Below are 18,681 nucleotides of genomic sequence, written 5' to 3'. Positions count from 1 at the left end.
CGGGAAGATTCTACAGGCCGCGAAGCGCCTGGTCTCATGAGCTGTGGCCGCTGAGCCTGCGCGTTCGGAGCCTGTGTCCCGCAACGGGAGAGGCCACAGCAGTGAGAGGCCCGTGTACCGCAAAAGAATAACATGAAAGAGGAAAACAACGGCTTTACTATTTACCAGGGGAAATGTCCAACATGAAAGAGAAAAACAACAGCTTTACTATTTACCAGGCGAAATGTCATGTATCTAAATGTTAATTTTCTCACTTTTTTCTCCAATCCCTCCTGTAGGTGGAGAGAAGAGATGGGAAAAGATGGGGGTGGGGGAGAATCTTTGTTAAAGTCTAATATAACGGGGCTTCCCTGGTGGCGCAGTGGTTGAGAATCTGCCTGCCAATGCAGGGGACACAGGTTCAAGCCCTGGCTCTGGGAGAATCCCACATGCCGGGGAGCAACTGGGCCCGTGAGCCACAACCACCGAGCCTGCGCGTCTGGAGCCTGTGCTCTGCAACAAGAGAGGCCGCGACAGTGAGAGGCCCGCGCACCGCGATGAAGAGTGGCTCCGGCTCACCGCAAAAGTCTAATATACCTGTTCATGGACCAGTAAAAATCATTTTCTCTTCCACCATTTCTTATATGGTACTACATGTCAAATTTACCAGTTCCCTTGTCATAGTAAAAAGTATTGGGGCTGGGGGGCAGATCACTAAGAGAATGTAGTTGAGCTGTGGAACTTCTTATAGCTAATCCTTCTAGTTTTCTAACTTATGAGAAAACATAGGTATTGTACCAAATTAATTTATATATTTTGAATTCTGATTTAATGCTTATTAACATGCTAACAATTCATTAAATTTAATATTAAACGCAAACTTTAAAAATTCTAATAATTCAGTCTAATACTAATGAAGAAGGATGTAAGTGGGAGCATGTTCTGGAATTTTCTTTTTCTTTGCTTCTTTCACTCTTTCGGCAAATATGAATTGAGCATCTACTATGGATGGGGCATCATGCTAGCAGTTGGGGATAAGCTGTAAACACCGTGAGATCTTGCCTCAGGCAGCTTCTTTCATTGAAGGCACCTGTATGAATTCTGAGTTCGAACTTTACTTCTTCTAAACTACTTTCCCCACCACATTCAAAAGTAAACTCGCGGGCTTCCCTGGTGGCGCAGTGGTTGGGAGTCCGCCTGCCGGTGCAGGGGACGCGGGTTCGTGCCCCGGTCCGGGAGGATCCCACGTGCCGCGGGGCGGCTGGGCCCGTGAGCCATGGCCGCTGGGCCTGCGCGTGCTCCGCGGTGGGAAAAAAAAAAAAAAAAAAGTAAACTCGCTCCAGTAAGTCGGCACCTCCTACAGAAACTTCTTAATGCGCGATTAGACAACGGCTCTAGATGAGAGCACTCATCTAGACATCAATCATCATTCAATCATACTTCAATAAATAAACACCTTTGAGAAAAGAAATGTATTATTCAAGTCCCAGAAGGTGGTGGGAGTCGGGGTTAGGGAAAGGGTGGGAGGGAAGCCAGGGTTAACGCACACATTTACCACTGAAATCGTTGACTTAATCATGTCACCAGGAAATTGATCTCAGAGCTTGAGGAAAGTTAAAAGGAAGCAAAAACTGGCTTGAGTTTTAAGAGTGTATTTTGGCACGGTCGCCCACTTCCAGTCAGACAGGGCATCCTCCTCTACAGTGACTGAAGAGCAAGCGGGCGCTCGCGTTTCGGCTAATTTTGAGCCGCGCAGCCCGCCGTCCACCGTCACGTGCCGGCCTGCCGCTGCCGCGTAGCTTGGTGGGGGCGGCTCTGCCTGGCGCCGGGCAGGAAGGGAGGCGGCTGTGGTGCCATTCTTAAAGGGACCCGAGGGAAGGCGAAAGGCTGCTGACGGCCGGAAGGAAAATGGTGAGTTGCTGCTGGGGAGGGTGGGGGCCGGCCGGAGGGCTGGGCCAGCCCGCCGGGCTTTCCTGTTTGCCAGAACCGGTCTCGGCGGGCAGCGCCCGGGGTGGGTCGGCGGCCGCTTCCGGCCCGGCTGCTGGTGGGTACCCCCAGTCTGAGTCTTGGCCTCCGCCCGCGGACGCTGCCGCCTCGCCTAAGGGCAGCATCCTTCTACCGGGCCCGGGGTCGAATCGCCCAGCGGGCTTGGCGACTAGGGTGCGACCAGCGGGGATGGGTTATTCTCACCGGGTCCTTCTGGATGGAAGGCTTTAGGTGCTGCTGCGCTGAAGGGTCGGAGGGGCCGTGGGTCTGGCCCAGCCCAGGGCTCCCCCAAACGCCGGCTTTTCTCCCAGGGCCCGGGCCAGGCCCAGAGGGCCGGCGGATGCCGAGCACTTTCGGCCTGGCCGCCTTTGCGGGGGAGGGCTCGAATTCTGACTCCATTCTCTCGGCCTCGCCTTAGTTTCTTTTTCCTCCTTCCCCTGGCCTGCCTCTAAGGATTTCTCCTATATCCATGCTTTCTTCGAGTTATGGCAGTTGGAAATCTTTTGACCCAGTGCTTTGGCCCTTGGCCTTAAAGTAACTGTCAAAAGCTTAGTTTTGCGCGGTCTGGGGGTTAAGGCTTCCGTCTCGTATGGGTTAGACCCCGTGCTCAAAAATAAAATGTAGAATTAAATTAGTTACCCAACGAGGATCTCCTGGATCTTTCCCATCGGGTTTTAAAATATGCTTCTCGTGTCTTTAATTACAAGCAAAACACAAAACTCCCACTGTTCTATTCTCTGACCTCCCACTCATTGCTCAACCCACTTCCATCGAATAGATCTTGTTTTGGTCACTAAATCCAAGGGACTCACTCTTGAATTCTCATGTTTCCTGACCTTTCAGCTGCATTCTGGGTGTTGATCACGCTCCCCTTTTTGAAACATTTTCTTCCCTCGTGCTTCCCCCTTGGCTTCTAGGATACAGAACTGGTTTTTCTCCTTCGTCGTTTCCTGTTGTTGGTCTGTCTGTGTCCCATGCAATTCTCCTATCCTGTACATCACAAGTAGGAGTCCTAGGCTCCATCCTAATGCTTCGTTTAACATTCTGTATTTTTTTCTCCTTCGTTTCTTACCTACACTCATAGCTTCAATTACCACTTACCTATATGTAGATGACTTGTGAATTTGTAGTGCAGACCTTGCTTCTGAGATCCAGCACAGATATTTATATCCCACTATTTAGTTAACATCCCCTGGGAAGCTTTTCCCCATTTGAGTGCCTCAAAGCCCCCTCAGTTTGTCCAAAATAGAACTCATCTCTTTCCCCTCAAACCTGGTGTTCCTAAGTGTTCCTTAACTTAGTGAAAGGTAGCACTGTTTAAGTCTTAAACAAGCCAAAAAGCTTAGGGGTCACCTTTTTTACCGATCCACCCCTCTCAGTATTGTCTGTCACCAGCTCCTTTGTGGTGGTTAAGTGTGGGCTAAAGTCAGGCTGTCTGGCTTGAGTCCTGGCTCCCCTAGTTGCATAACTTTGGGGAATATACTTAACCTCTCTAAATCTTATTAATAAGTTTATTGGGTATACTATAATACCCATCTTTTTTGGATATACTATATATTATATATATATACTATATATATAGTGTATATATATATATATATACTATATATATCCTATACTTTATTATATATATTATATAGTATATATATATATACTATACTTTATATATATATATACTATACTTTATTGGGTATACTATAATACCCATCTAATGGGATTGTTTTGAGGATGAAGAGAGATCCATGTAAAGTACATAGCACAGTGTTTTCTCATAGCATTTAATACACGTTAACAATTATTAACAGAATTCACCTGCTTCTCTTTATCCTCATCAGTCTGTCTAAGCTACTTTTCATCTCTCACCTGGACTAGCCTTGTCAGTTAACTAGTCTTGGTCTATTCATCCAGGTGCTCTGCCTGTTTCCTGCATGCAGTCTGATCACTTTCCCTGTCACCACCTACTTAAAACACCTTAGTGGCTTCCCTTTGCTCATAGGATAGAGACCAAAATACTTCGTATAACCCACTGGGCCCTATGTGGTCCAGCCCCTGCCAGCCTCCTCTTGTACGTGTTACGGCTCGTTCTCTGTGCTTGAGTCACACTGGCCTTTCGTTATCTTAAATGTGCTGTGCTCACTTTAATCAAAGGGCCTTTACATAGGCAGTTTTGGTCCTTTAGATGCCTTTTTCAGGCAAGTCTCCTGTAACCATGCTGTTGTCCACTAGTCCTAAGTTCTCATAGCATCAAGTTTCTCTCCTTTCTAGCTCTTATCCTAGGTACAGACAAGTCTATATTTTTTTACCTGATGATTTTTATGTACATCTGTTTTCTAATAGACTTTATAAGCTCCTTGAGGGGCCCATAGTTTTAATCTATTTATCTTATATCATTGTATCCCTAGCACTTAGCACGTGCTGACACTCATTAAATGTTCATTGTGTGGATTATCCAATAGATGACCACTTGATTTCAATTCTCCACTTTGTATGTTAATATTTACCATACAGTGTTGTTTTCAGGGTGTTATACTGATTTTTAAATGCTTCTATTGACTGGAAGCATTAGAGTTGGCTGAGCCGTGGTCCTTTTTCTGGTAGGAAGGAATTTTTGGCCTTATTAAGGTATTGGGGGGGTGAAAATGAAGAAAAAAAAAGCAATACAGATTAAATCACAGCATGTTTTTCACTTGGTTTACTATTCTTAGAGTGTCAGGATTGCACAGGCAGCCCTGGGTATCAGAACTGTAAGATAAGACTCATGACAAATTGCTCTTTGCCTACAAAAATCTAAAGTATTTATTAGTTTCTACTAAAGGGTTGTATCTTTGGTTGATGAAAGATTGGAAATTCTAATTTTCTGATTTATATCTCTTTCTTGAAAGATAGGAAAAAATAGACTAGGCTTGAATACTGCGTTCAGGAAGCTCCATATGACTTAGCATTTCTTTCTCTAAAGAGAAGTAAAAGGATGGACATACATGACTCCTACAGGAGCCTAATTTATTGGATAATATGTATTGGTGGGATGTACTTTCTAATTGTATAAATAGTACATCCTATGGTATATCATAACTTATATGTTACCGGTGTTATGAATTTTTTTAATAAATTTATTTATTTTATTTATATTTGGCTGTGTTGGGTCCTTGTTGCTGTGCACAGGCTTTCTCTAGTTGTGGCGAGTGGGGACTACTCTTCTTGGGGTGCGTGGGCTTTTCACTGCAGTGGCTTCTCTTGTTGCGGAGCATGGGCTCTAGGCACGTGGGCTCAGTAGTTGTGGCTTGTGGGCTCTAGACCACAGGCTTAGTAGTTGTAGCACACAGGTTTAGTTGCTCCACAGCATGTGGGATATTCCTGGACCAGGGCTCGAACCCATGTCGCCTGCATTGGCAGGCGGATTCTTAACCACTGTGCCACCCAGGAAGTCCCAGTGTTATGAATTTAAAGGACAACTTAAAATTGATAGCTATTTACTGTTGTAACATATGCTCTTATTTACCCAACACAGGATGAAAAAGCAGGCTTTCCTTAAATTTTCCTTTTAACTTAAAATTTGAAGCCTTAATTCTTTCGGATTGTTATGAGACATGTATTTGGCATTGGTCTCAAAACACTTTTAATTTTCTGAAGAAGTGGGTGGTGGGGGGAGACCCATATATGAAGAGACCAAAGAATGTGGACCTTGTTTGGAACTTGACTCAATCAAACTCACTGTTAAAAAAGAAAAAAAATAAATAAAACAATAGAGAAATTTGAACTTTGAACTCTACTTGAATAATTCACTGGAATTATTATTAGTTTTTTTTTAGGTGAGATAATGTTATTGTCATTATGTTTTTAATGGCACATACTGTCATTTTATTAATACATATTAAAATATTTATAGTTAAAATGATTTTGGGCCTTTCCTATATGATGGTCCATGGGGGCAGTATTGAGGTTTTTGGATGAAATAAGATTAGCTATGTGTTGATAATGGTTGAAGCTGAGTGTTAAGTGCATAGGATTTCACTATACTATTCTCTACTTTTGTATGTGTTCAAAGTTTACACATTAAAGAAAAAGATTTCCATCCACATGCTTGCAATCAATAGTGCATTTGTACCACTAAAAGAAGAGTGCTTTTGATAATTTCCTTGCCAGATTTCTGGAGAAGAGTTTCTAATATTTTTTCATAATTTATAAAAGGTTCTTTGAGTGTTTATATTTGTTTCATCTGGTTTTGCTTTCATAATTCTTAATAGCTCCTTTTTTTTGATCCCTGTAGTCATTTAAGATATAAAATGTAATCGGTCTTTACTCTTACGGTTTATTTTTCATACTTTTGCTTCTTTTTATTTTTTCATAGTTGTGAGACTCAAAAATGAACTAAGGCCTTATTAACTCTAAGTGTAATAAGATGATTTTCCTGTTCTTGCTGCATAGTGCAAAAATATTATACTTTCTAACAGCAGTGATCCTTGACTTTTCCCTTATTCTTCCCTTCCTCTACAGTTCTAATGAAATTGCACATTATTATGTGTCTAGTTCTTTGAGATATTTAGTAGCCAAAGAGAAAGTATACCCTACATATAAGATGAACAAATGTGTATAATTTAATAATGTAAATACAAAGCTTGGTAGATTTAAAAGCTCTTTAAGTGTTCATGTGTTTCACGTTAATACTTTCACATAATTATGACATTTGTAGGTGTCAGTATACCTTCTTAAAGGTATTAGGTTTTATAACTTTAACATGTAGATATGTATATTGAAGTCATGACATTTGATAACATGATTTTTTTCTTTTCTAGAGTGAGTCTTTGGTGGTTTGTGATGTTGCTGAAGATTTAGTGGAAAAGCTGAGAAAGTTTCGTTTTCGCAAAGAGACGAACAATGCTGCCATTATAAGTAAGCTAAAAGCGATTGTCTCCGTTACATGGTCTTAGTTTGGAGTTTGGCTTTATCCTATAGCTACATTGAATAACCTGAACCTTTAGAAAGTTACCTCCTCCAGTTTTAATCCCTCCCCACCAGCCCCCATCTGTTAGGTCACTTTAAAAAGTAACAGCTACTGTCACAGAAGAGGCAGAGTGTCCTGCCTCCGCCCTCAGCTGCCTGCACAGCTCTGGAGAAGATGATCATCTTCTTGGTCACTTGGTCATTTGTAGTGACCCATCCAACTCCATCCTTTAACTTCTCAGGGGACTAAAAATAGCCTGGCCATTCATCCTCAGACAGACACCTTTGCCTACACCTAAAGTGGTACAGTTCAGCATTATGTTCAAAGTGATTTGAGGTCTTAATTCAATTGTAGACTTGAACTCTAGTTTCATGGAGAGTACTTTTAAGTGTCACTGACTCTTGACAGTAGAAAGAATGATTTGTATATTGCCTCTTCCACTGTGAACTGTATGTGATGTTATGCAGATTTCTTTTATATTCTTAGGTAATATTTAATATGTGGGTAGTGATTTAGAAAGATAAAGGAAGGATGAGGGGGTGAGAATGTAAAACTCTATATACTGTTAACAGAGATGCATCTGGCAGATGTGAATTAATGAGGTGGTGCCAGCTTGTTGAATTATGGTTCTTTTACAAACAAATACTACAATGTAGGCATACAGTTCTTAAGAGTGACAATGTGTGTCAGTGCCATTTTGCCACAAAGAGTAAAGCTATTTGAGATCATATTGTGTCTCACAGGATTTACTGTGAAATTAGTGCAAAATAAAAAATTGGATAACTTTTCAGAGTAATGGAAAAGAATGCAGGCATAGATTATCTAAACATATTTCAGCTTGGCTTTGGGCTCTGTTGCATGTATTTTAATAGAGATATCACTACTATTTGGTAATTCACTTTCTCAGAATACTCATACTGCACCATGAAATCCTGACTCTGGAGAAGCTGGGAATCTGGTTCTGTCCTGACCCTTGGTCCACGTTTTGCTTGCAATTCTAACCATGTGCAATAAACCAGTCTCAGTCACAATGACCTTTTCAGACCTTTTCTTATCATCTAGGAAGTGCATTTGAGTTACGAAGTTCTTCATATACACAGTAAATGTAAGGAGTTGACATAAAGTTCTAACTTAGCAAATTAGGTGCTGGGAATTCTGAGTAAAAGCTTTTAAATACTGACTGCTTGTAGAGTCAAGCTTGTGTTTTATGCTTGTGTTTCTTCCTGTTTTAATTTTGGATGCCAAAAACAGGGCTAGGACTCTGCGGGTTGGGTAGATAAAGTCACATCAGAATCACAGTTTACTCATACTATATTTTTATTTTAGTGAAAATTGATAAGGATAAACGCCTGGTGGTGCTGGATGAAGAGCTTGAGGTTTGTTGGATCAGCTAAATATAGTTTTATCATTAAGCAATTATTATTGCCCAAAAGATGCTATATTAGTTACAGTTACTTCTAAAGCGAGTTCTAAACCTTTAGACATGATCATTATGCATGAAAAGCATGTGCTAATTATTGTGTAGTGCATTGTCTTGCTAATATAATCACCTTCCATAAAACATTAATGAAATCCAGGGTAATAAGTAGTAGAAGTTAGGGCTATATGTCTGATAAAAACTGAATCAACTTTTTTTTTTTGCTGTACGCGGGCCTCTCACTGTTGCGGCCTCTCCCGTCGTGGAGCACAGGCTCCAGATGCGCAGGCCCAGCGGCCATGGCTCACAGGCCCAGCCGCTCCGCGGCATGTGGGATCCTCTCGGACCAGGGCACGAACCCGTGTCCCCTGCATCGGCAGGCGGACTCCCAACCACTGCGCCACCAGGGAAGCCCCAAAACTGAATCAGCTTTATAACTTGCTTCTAAATTGGTTGGCCAGTAATTAAAAACTAAAGCCCTTTAACCTAAGTATTTAGTTTGTCAAGTTAAGTAACTAGAGTGAAAAGAAATTAACTTTTTTCCCCTAAATCAGATATTGTTGTTGCTCTGAGGAGTTGGCTTATCTAACTCAGTATTTCCTGACAATTGGAACATGAACATAGACTACTCTGCCTCTCAGCCCCATGTTTAGTTAATACACAGAGCTAAACTGAGTGGGCTGGAGTAGGCTTTCATTGTACTGAGGTTTTAATAACCTCAGCTTATGTACAATTTAGTAAAATAAAATTTTACGTTGTAGTATAAGGTTATGAATTTATACCTATTAGTAGAATATGTGCTTGGTATATCTCTTAAGAATTTATGGGTAAGAAAATGTTTAAAAGTTGTTTTCTTTATGGTTCCAGGGCATTTCACCAGATGAACTTAAAGATGAACTACCTGAACGACAACCTCGATATCCTTTTCTTAGTGCTTTAGAAAGATTTGGTTTTTTTAAGTGGTCACCATTTTATTTATGAAGTTCATTTTTTCAACTTTTAAAAGACATATTTTACAAAATTTTCTTCTACACCATGATCGTGACCAAATTATTCAATAAAATGTATGCTCGTATTGGAAAGGAACCAAAAAATTAATATTATTTTTAAAAAGCTCCTTTTATTATTACATGTTTATAATAAAAATTGAGAAAGAGAAAAAATCCATATTAAATCTATACTTTTAATAAATTTATTTGTGAGAGAGTATAAGATGTTATAACTTTTGTGGGGGGGCCCATTTATAATTTTGTGGAAAGATAATGAATAATGAAGGTGTGGCCTAAATGGATAGGATAGAAATTTGCCACCCACTAGCTCCCCTGGTGCGTGTTTTCTTTCAGAACTTTGTTGATAAGTACTTGTCTCAAACAGAGCAGTAATTTTAGTTTCCTTAACTTGAGAAAAACCTTCATTGTATATAGTTATAAGTATCAACATGATGATGGAAGAGTTTCATACCCTCTGTGCTTTATTTTCTCTAGTCCTGTTGGTAAGTGAATTTCTTTAAATAGTGCATATTTGGTTCTGATCAAATTAAACCATTTTTATACTAGACAAATTTTATGCTCGTTTTAAGGAGGAAAAGTGTTGAATAACCTAAATTGCAGTATGTGCACACGCACATACACACATGAATGCATCCCTGAAAAGAAGTTACTATAAAGCATCATCTCTTAGAACTTGTTTTTCTTAGGATAGATTCCTAGAAGTGTAGTTAGGTCAAATTGTACAGATGTTTTAAGGGATTAATTTTAAGGAAAATGTAATGACATTTTAAAATATCAAAAGTACATTTTCTTCTGTATTTTAATTTTATTTATAAGTATGTGAACTATGTGTATGATTATGATATATGTTTGGTGTTTATCTTTAAAATAGTAGTTACCAGTGATATGCCTGTAATCTTGAAAATAGTCCCAGAGTAGCTTACATTGGATATTAAAATGGCTTATTGGTATTTAAAGTATCCATTATCACCAGAACTCCCACTGCCACCACCATTCAAGCCCACAATAAAGTTTCTGCTCACTGAACTCCTCCCTGAACTTTATTATTTGTATCATTTATGTAGCACTTAAAATATACTGCAGTCTATTTTTTAATTAATATGTAAACAGACCGTAACCTTTTTTCAGAGTCAATCTCCTGACACTACTGACCCAACAGCATCCCCAAACCTATATATATTAGGCCTTTGTAAAATTCATCTTGATATTTACCGTCAAAACTAAGTGCTGAAAAGTTTTAAAGTATTTGCAAGGCTCTAAAAGTCAAGATCTTTAGAGATCTAGCCTCATTTATTTTTGCTGACCTAAAGCCTTGTTCATTAGTAATATAGCTGTTTCTCTTTGTGCAGGCAGTATGCAGTGTAAGACTCAAAATACAGCCTTTACACATTTAGACAGAAGTTTTTGTAAACTTGATAGCATAGGAAATCCTAAATGTGTCATTTTTATGAAGTAAGTAATGAAAACTCATCACTCTTTCAAAATTTAAGTCTCATTTCTACTCTGACCTGTCTCTTCCAGGATGTAAGCCTGAACAACAGATGATGTATGCTGGGAGTAAGAATAAGCTAGTCCAAACAGCTGAACTCACCAAGGTGGTATTTATATTTGACTAACTTGTTGAGACAATTTTTTCCCTTTGTAAATAGAGCAATACCCAAGTAATCTGAAGAGTTAAGTATTTCTTTATGTAGCTGAAAGTTATTTAGAACAGAGCAGTAAAGTAGAGCTTTTTATTAGTTGGAAATAGAATGATTAGAAGTCTTTAACCAAAAGTGTTTTTGGAATGAAAATTATAAGTTGATTACAAGAACTCATATTCAAAATATAGGCAGCTTTAGAAAACTACTCAATCTATTGAGAATTTTTCATCTTCCATAATGTAATTTCTAGTAGATAAATGCAGCATTTGAAGCTTCTCTGGGCCCTTTACCATAGACAAAATGAACCAAATTCTGTGCAGGAATTCCATGCTATGCAGTTAACTGTATTGTTTCCAAATCTAAAATTAAAATTTTAAGAATACGTATTAGCTTTATTAAGTTAGAACATTCTGTTTCATATGAGACACCTGCTTCAAGATTTAACATGTTCCCATTGTTTTATGGCATTTTTGAAGGTTAAAGGTAAGAGTGGTACTTGGTTTCAAACTTTATTTAACTTCCATGCATTAGTTTGAGTTGAAAAAGTATATACATTTAACGTTTTGAAATAGAATTTTACATCACTGGCATGGTATTAAATAATATTTTCTTTCAGTTTTTATTTTAAGGAGAGCATCAGGGTTTTCCCCTTGGGTGCTTAATTATCTACCCAGGTGATGTTTTTAAGTGCCCTCTGCTTTTTCCCTTTAGCCCACATGATTGTCATTGATACCACCAACTTATAGACACTACTTATGCTCATTTGTACCACGGGAATATGCTGAAGTTGCTCTAGGGGGATTGGGTGGTTAGGAAGGAGCTCTGTTAACAGGCTTATGTCTGTTCTAATCCTAGGCCTGCCCTAAAGTGCTGGAATTAAGGCATTACAATTTACAAGTTACTTTTACAAATAATCTGATTGAATCCTCACCACAGCTCTGTAAGTTGATGGTGAAACTCCTGTTCTTAGCTGGGAAAACTGAGGTTCAGAGGATGAATGACTTGCCTAGGGTTGTATATTAGTACATTTCAGAGCTAGGATTCAAACTTTCATCTGGCCTCAAATCCCATCCTTTCTGCTCTATTACATTGTCTTACACAAATTGTCTTTTTATAGCCGTTATACTTTCTGGGCCTGTGTGTGTTCAGATTCTGGCTAGAGATTTGTGGCTGTGGACCACTAATCTATCCTTATAAAAACAGCTGTATTCCCTCCACCTGTGAAGGATCAGCACCTGCTCTTCCAGTTCCTAACTGGATTGATTTTAAGTGTGTATACTTGGCTCTCTCTTTTAGTGGGTAATATTTACAGAACTACTCTTTTAGAACATTTGTAGATTTGTGCTTTTAAAAGTTTTGATTTTATGCTGTCTTGATTGCTAAACTTTGGTAACTGAGGCCCTAGCACTTAAAGAAACGTAAAGGTATATCTAATTTACACAGATTAAGTCATGACCGACATGAAAGGAAGGAGAATTTGGTATTTAATACTCAAATATTCAAAATATTTGATTTTTTTCTTAAGGTATTTGAAATAAGAAATACCGAAGACCTAACTGAAGAATGGTTACGTGAGAAACTTGGATTTTTCCACTAATGTGAACTTCTGTGTTTCTAAAGTATTTATGTTTTAACCTGACCATACTGGAACCAGACATAAATACTTATTTATGCCTAAAGATGCACTGGTATTTACAGTTTGTTACCTGCAGTAAAGAAAAATTCTTCATTGTTCAAAGTTTGAACAAAGAGGAAATCATCTTTATAGTAATGAAACTTTGTAAAGTGTTTCCTTATATTTGTAATTGTTAGGTGGACTACTTCTCTCCAGGGACTTTTTGCACTCTTGTGACTAATTTCTACAACTTATGGTTCAGAATTTGTTACTATTTACAGACACCATTGGAAAGTGGGTATTAGATTGTGATAGACAACAGTTGCCTCCTTTTGACAAATACTGGATATTAGCAGTTTATATATGAAAATAGCATATTATCACTTGTCAAACCTTTGAAATCAATTTGGGATAAAAGACTTGAGTGACCCAGTTTTGAGCCATGAATAACAACTTACTATAGTATAATCTGCATTACAAGCATTTTTTTCATCAATTCCATGCCTTCTTAATTTTCTATATCCTTTTAATCAAGTCCAGAAACTTTTCATCAATTGCTTGTTCTTAAGGTCTGGAAGTTAGATTTTATAATAAAGTTATGACTATTAGGTTCTCTTCTTATGGAAAATAGCATTTTAGTCTTAGAAATTGATGGATTGTAACTAATTAAGGGCCTCATTCCTGGTTGTGTCATTTCTAGATAGTTTTGAATCTCCGTTAATAACACTTTATTTATAAAGCACCTCTTAATGTTGTCCTGTGAGTGCTAGTTATTTTACATGTGTTAATACTGTGCCTTTGATTTGTTAGCTTTAAATTTAGTTTAAGACTTTTACACTGCCAGTATTCCAGATTTGGTGAAATTAATACTTTTGTAAAGGGTCCAAGTAAAACAATTTTCTAATATGTGTATCTGAAATTTGGAATAAAATCAACTTGATATTTTAAAAATTCCAACTATCTACTTGCATTGGTGAATATATGGCAGTTGAGTTATAATTTGGGGCATATTTGTGATTAGTTTTGTGCCATAGGAAAAAAAAAGGTTATCTTAAAACCTTGGCCATAGTTAATAACATTAACACATCAATAGAAATCTCATCTTTACATCCTAAATGTCAGAAGATATTCTACACTGGACACCTTCTTGTTAGATAATGGCATCCTTGGCATTATTAAAGCAAGTATTCTGATATATAATGTACTTTAAAAACATATGAGTAACTGTTTAAGATTATCTTGACATTAATTTGACAAAAGGTCTTGAGACTCTAAAGACTACCCAGATTTGGTGAGTGAATTCTTTTATTAAGAATATCTTAATCGTTTCAAAACTAGCAAAGGCTTTTTTTTTAATGTTGGCGTATCTCCCATTCATATGTGCTTTGCATTTTTTTAAGGTTTCTGTGCCAACTTTAATAAAGAGGTGAAGATAGTTGGAATTTTCACAATATTGAATCTTCTATTCCAACACTGTTTGGCTTCACTAATCTAAAAAACAGGAAGCAATAGGAAGTTAGTTGGAGATGAGGAAGTGCTAGAGGGGGTATTTGTTTTGGTTAATGAATGGGAAGGGTTCTTTATTCCAGTTTCCAGAGAGAGAGAACTTCACCCAGGATGTTTAAGAATTCTTTAAACAGCTATTTTGATATTGGAGAATAATGCTTATAATTCTGCAGAAATGCAAATGTAATCCAAATGACTGGACACTTATTCTAATGTTTTTGAATGAAGGAAATGAGATTTTGTTTCATCAGGTTCGCAGCAATAAGAGAATCTAGGGCTGCAAGAATGTATTTTTTAGTGAGGTTCCTTATTTTGTCTTGCATGTTTTAGGTGTTTTTTTGTTTTTTTTGTTTTTTAATTTAATTGGAAGGTCCTCCATAATGTCAGATAATATTGACCTCCATACACAGAACTCTTAGGTCCCCTGTTCTCTAACAGGGACAAAGAGCTGTGGTAAACCATGCTTTTTTGAGCTTGTCTGACTCCTTATGGATAACATGTATTTTTGTAAGACAATGGATGAGGTTAGGGGATCAGTAGAACATTTTTTTCACTTCCTTGGTCCTATAGGGAGAGTTATAGATTCCTTGTCCTAGAGTGTTCTCTGTTTTTTATATATATTTCCCTTTCATCTAACCAAATTTTGCATTGTTCTTTTTAAGTATATTTCCTATTCAATCTCTTTTTCTGCCTTCTCCCTAATAGTAACTCCAGATTTTATAATTCCAGTTTTTACATTCCATTTCTGGCACAGCCATTCCCATTCAGCATTCAAACTTCATCTTTCCTTTTTGGCAGCAGCTTTTTTCCTGGGAACCTCCTTCATGGTCTTCTAAGTCACCATTAGTTTTGAAATTGTTGGCCTTGTATAAGTTCTGCATAGCATCTAATGTCAAAATTGAACTGACTCGTAATCACAGCATGTTTTTTAGTATGGTTTTTGTGGCAACATAAATGACATATGAAGAAAACTGTTCTCAGGTGACTATGCTGAAATTCCAAAATGTCAAAGAGTTTTGAATAGTATTCACTTTGTTCTGGTATTGAAGCAATTATGTTAGGAAAAAAGTTGTTTGGCTGTTTTTGTTTAATTGACTTCTAAAATAAATGTTCAAATTGTCTATTTCTAAAAAGTTTACTAAATGCCTAGTGCAGTTGAACATACTCTTGTTTAAGAGGGTGTTGCTGAATTTTGTATTGTCATTACTAAATGATCTTCGTAGCAAAATGTCAGCACTTTGCTCTCCCTTTTTGTCTCCTATTTTCAGGAGTCGAACGTAGCCATAAACTGTATCCTGGTCTGACACTTTAAAAATTTTCCAGTTAAAGGAGTTTATTGCCAAATTAAATTTGGCTGTCTTTGTTCCCCACTCATATAGATAGTAAGGAAGGGGTTCTTAAAAATATGTCTGGACTACCTTAAAACACGAGCAATGTCATTAATCCATAGTGTGGACTAGTGATGAAAAGATATTTTCATAAGAGTTTAAATGCTGATATTTGGTGGAAGGTAGAGAGTAACTCATAATCTATCAATTCAGATATTCTTAGTATGGTTGCTTTCCCTGTTTGTTCAATAGACTGATAATACTGGAATCTACAGAATTTGAGCCTTTACAACTTATGTGAAGAATTGTCTCAAACATTTCTGGACAAATCTTATTTTGTATTTCTGGAACAATGTAACTCTTTTAGGCCACTTAACATCAGTGCTCCCAAGTTGAATATTCTTGATAAGTTTGTTTCTTATTATGCCATTCGACATTTCAAATCAGTGATCATCTCCCTATGATATTTAAAACAACTACATTAAGGTTGTGATAGAAACTGTGTTTTCTTGCTTTTTGGAGTATAGTTCATACACGTGTAATTACTTGAATATTGTTTGAGATCACTAACATGCCAGGGTAGTCCCCACTGATTTAGGTGGTCCAATGTAATCTCATTCAGGAGGCTTGAAACATTAATGGTTTAGTCTTGTGAATTTTAACAGTTTCCTGTCATCGTTTAACAAAATCAACAGCTGGCACAACTTCTGAAGCTGTGGTTTCAGTTTGTGCGAGTTCATATTGCATGTTTATTTTGGACAGTCTTCTGTTAAGCATGGTGCTTGTACTGGTTTAAATAAAATGTTAACATGAAAGGACTTACAGCTTTTCATTGTTTACTTGCCTCCTTTCCCTTTTGGAGTTATTTACTATTACCTGCTTGGCTCAATTGTGGCATCTGTGTGAACCACACAGATTCAGGTGTTTACTTTATCTGGAAAAACCGAGAGGCAAAGTAAGTGGATCACTTGGCAAAAGTAGGAATGGGGGAGGGAAAATATAACGAGATTATAAAAATTTCTAAAACTTGGTCTGATACTAAAATGGTTTGTTTGTAGGGGCAGAGGGCATTATTTCAAATGATGAACACTTGCTTTCAAAGGGAAGACTGTAAGTTAGAGGGTCTGTGTATTTTGTAAGAAATCAAATTAAATTGAAGGATCTTTTATTGAATATAGTTTATCACCATTTATTAAACGTCCGTTAAAGACCCATTCTGCCTATATCACAGACTGTTGTCTGTGGTTTGTGTGTCGTGGGTATCTATTGAATGAATACAAGTCAACAGTACTTAACATAGTATTTACACTTTACCATATACTTCTTGTGATTGACTATGTAGTAGTCACAGTTTGTTTACCGTTGTGAAAGGAGCTGTTTTTGCCTTCCTATATTCAAGAATCTCACAAGGAGAATTGGCCAGAGGAAACATCTTCCTTATTTCTCAGATTTAGCCATTTAGCTACTCAGACGGCCAGCTCCTGAATTTTTTCACCTTCATTGTCTTTTTGTCCTTTTCAGTTTTCAGCATCAAAAAGCATTTCTAATCACTTACCCTCACAGTGAGGGCCCACTCTCATTTGCATGAGGGCGCACCCTGAGTGGATACTGTCTCCTTATGCGGTATATTTTTAGCTATGTTGGGAAGCCAGTTAGAGGAAAGATCTTACCGCTGAGCATCAGGGAGTTCTCTCATCCTTTGCTTGAGATCTGCGCCTAGGCTACATGAAAGCTCCCTGCTGAGGTAACCCTCTTTTCCAATTACAGGAAAGAAAAAGCAGAATGTCTAGGTTGTATCCAAAAGCCACCTTGTGCTGCCCCGACAAAGCAGGGGGAAGGCCGTGTGTGTGTGTGTGTGTGTGTGTGTGTGTGTCTGTGTCAGCGAGTGGGGGTAGGAGTGGGGATGGGGACGCGGGGGCGGGGTGGCGGTGGATTCTAGACACTGTTACCTACACAATTAAGTATAGATTCTGTTACCCTGGAATTAAGTCCTGCCGTATTGTGACCTATTCCTTACCTGTAATGGATGGCATTTCCCAATATACCACAGACCTTTGTTAGGTAGAAATACCCCTGCCACTGCTCCTTGCTGAAGGGGCAAGCCTTTAGGCAGCCATGGTTTGTCCCACATGGCTGTACTCCTGTCTGCAGCTCCTTCCCCATCGTCAGTATACACAGGATCTCTCCCAAGGGCCACCAGCCTCTAAGATGTTGCCTAACTGGTACCAAACACTGAGCTGGGCCAATTGCTTTCCCGGTGTCAGTCTTGTTACTTTATAAAGAGGTACAATTCAATTATAGTTCAATTCCTGATATTGGGATGATGATCTCATTCTCTTGAATGAGGCCATTAGCAGTGGGAGCTGAACTTGGAAGAACGCTGTTAGATGGAGAAGAGGCCAAGTGCAACCTACAGAGCAGAGGGAAAGAAGATGCCAGCTGGGGAGGTATAGAATGAAGCAGGTGTGCAGTGAGCAGCTGAATCATGTTAAAGATGGAGCCCTTAATTGAAGGGCCACCCTCCTGGCTTCTAGGTTCCTAGAGCCTCCTTTGATCCAGGGCCACTCTTCAGAGTCCCCCTCTTTCTGAGGCCTGGTTGGTTGGTCAGCTTTTTCTGGGTTCCTCTGTGTGTCTATCCTTACTAGAAACCCTCCATTACTTAAGTCAATATGGACATGTCTGTTCACTTGCAAAAAGTACCTAACCCCAGTGCTAACCTCTGGTTTCATCTGCCCCTATTCCCTACATTTACACTATCTCCAGCCCAACTTCTTTACAAACATGCCCTGGCCCTATCCCCCACCAACAGAAACACCTCTTCCCCATGCTGCTGCTGCCTGCCAAAATCAGTGATCTTCAAAAAGCATCTCAAATGCCATTTAAACCATGAAGTCTGCTGTTTGTTGGACTAAATATAGCATCTTCTTCACACACACACACACACACACACACACACACACACACTTTACGGCCAGGAGCCTATTGCTCAGGTGCACCCTCAGGACGAAACAACCAACCCCCCCCAACCCCCTGCAGTCCCCATGGGGCCAGTTCCTTCCAGCCCTGTGGCTGTCTCCATCCCTTGAGACCTGGTAACTGGCTTTGACAGAAACAATCTCTGCTTGATGGCAGTATGGCTCCACAAATGCCAACTAAGTGCCTAACCCTAAGCAAAAGGTAGAAAACATCTACCACTCAGAGAAATCCAGTGACATTTTTTTTTTTTTTTTTTTTTGGTACGCGGGCCTCTCACTG

The 18,681-nt window shown here is 38.8% G+C and overlaps 1 protein-coding gene across 1 annotated transcript; it reads left to right on the top strand.

Annotated features, from left to right (window-relative positions):
- The first annotated feature begins 1,789 nt into the window (after positions 1–1,789).
- GMFB (glia maturation factor beta) lies at positions 1,790–15,320 on the top strand. The gene is made up of 7 exons (XM_007445973.1): positions 1,790–1,890; positions 6,759–6,855; positions 8,234–8,283; positions 9,192–9,241; positions 9,734–9,816; positions 10,856–10,929; positions 12,503–15,320. Exons 1-7 carry the CDS (start codon positions 1,888–1,890, stop codon positions 12,572–12,574), a joined length of 429 nt encoding a protein of 142 aa, XP_007446035.1. The 5' UTR covers positions 1,790–1,887; the 3' UTR covers positions 12,575–15,320.
- The last annotated feature ends 3,361 nt before the right edge of the window (positions 15,321–18,681 follow it).

The sequence above is a fragment of the Lipotes vexillifer genome, unplaced genomic scaffold (genome assembly GCF_000442215.2).
Source record: "Lipotes vexillifer unplaced genomic scaffold, Lipotes_vexillifer_v1.1 scaffold43, whole genome shotgun sequence".
NCBI classification, from domain to species: Eukaryota; Metazoa; Chordata; class Mammalia; order Artiodactyla; family Lipotidae; genus Lipotes; species Lipotes vexillifer.
The sequence above is the reverse complement of the archived record's forward strand: the minus strand, read 5'-3'. Positions and strand labels throughout refer to the sequence as shown.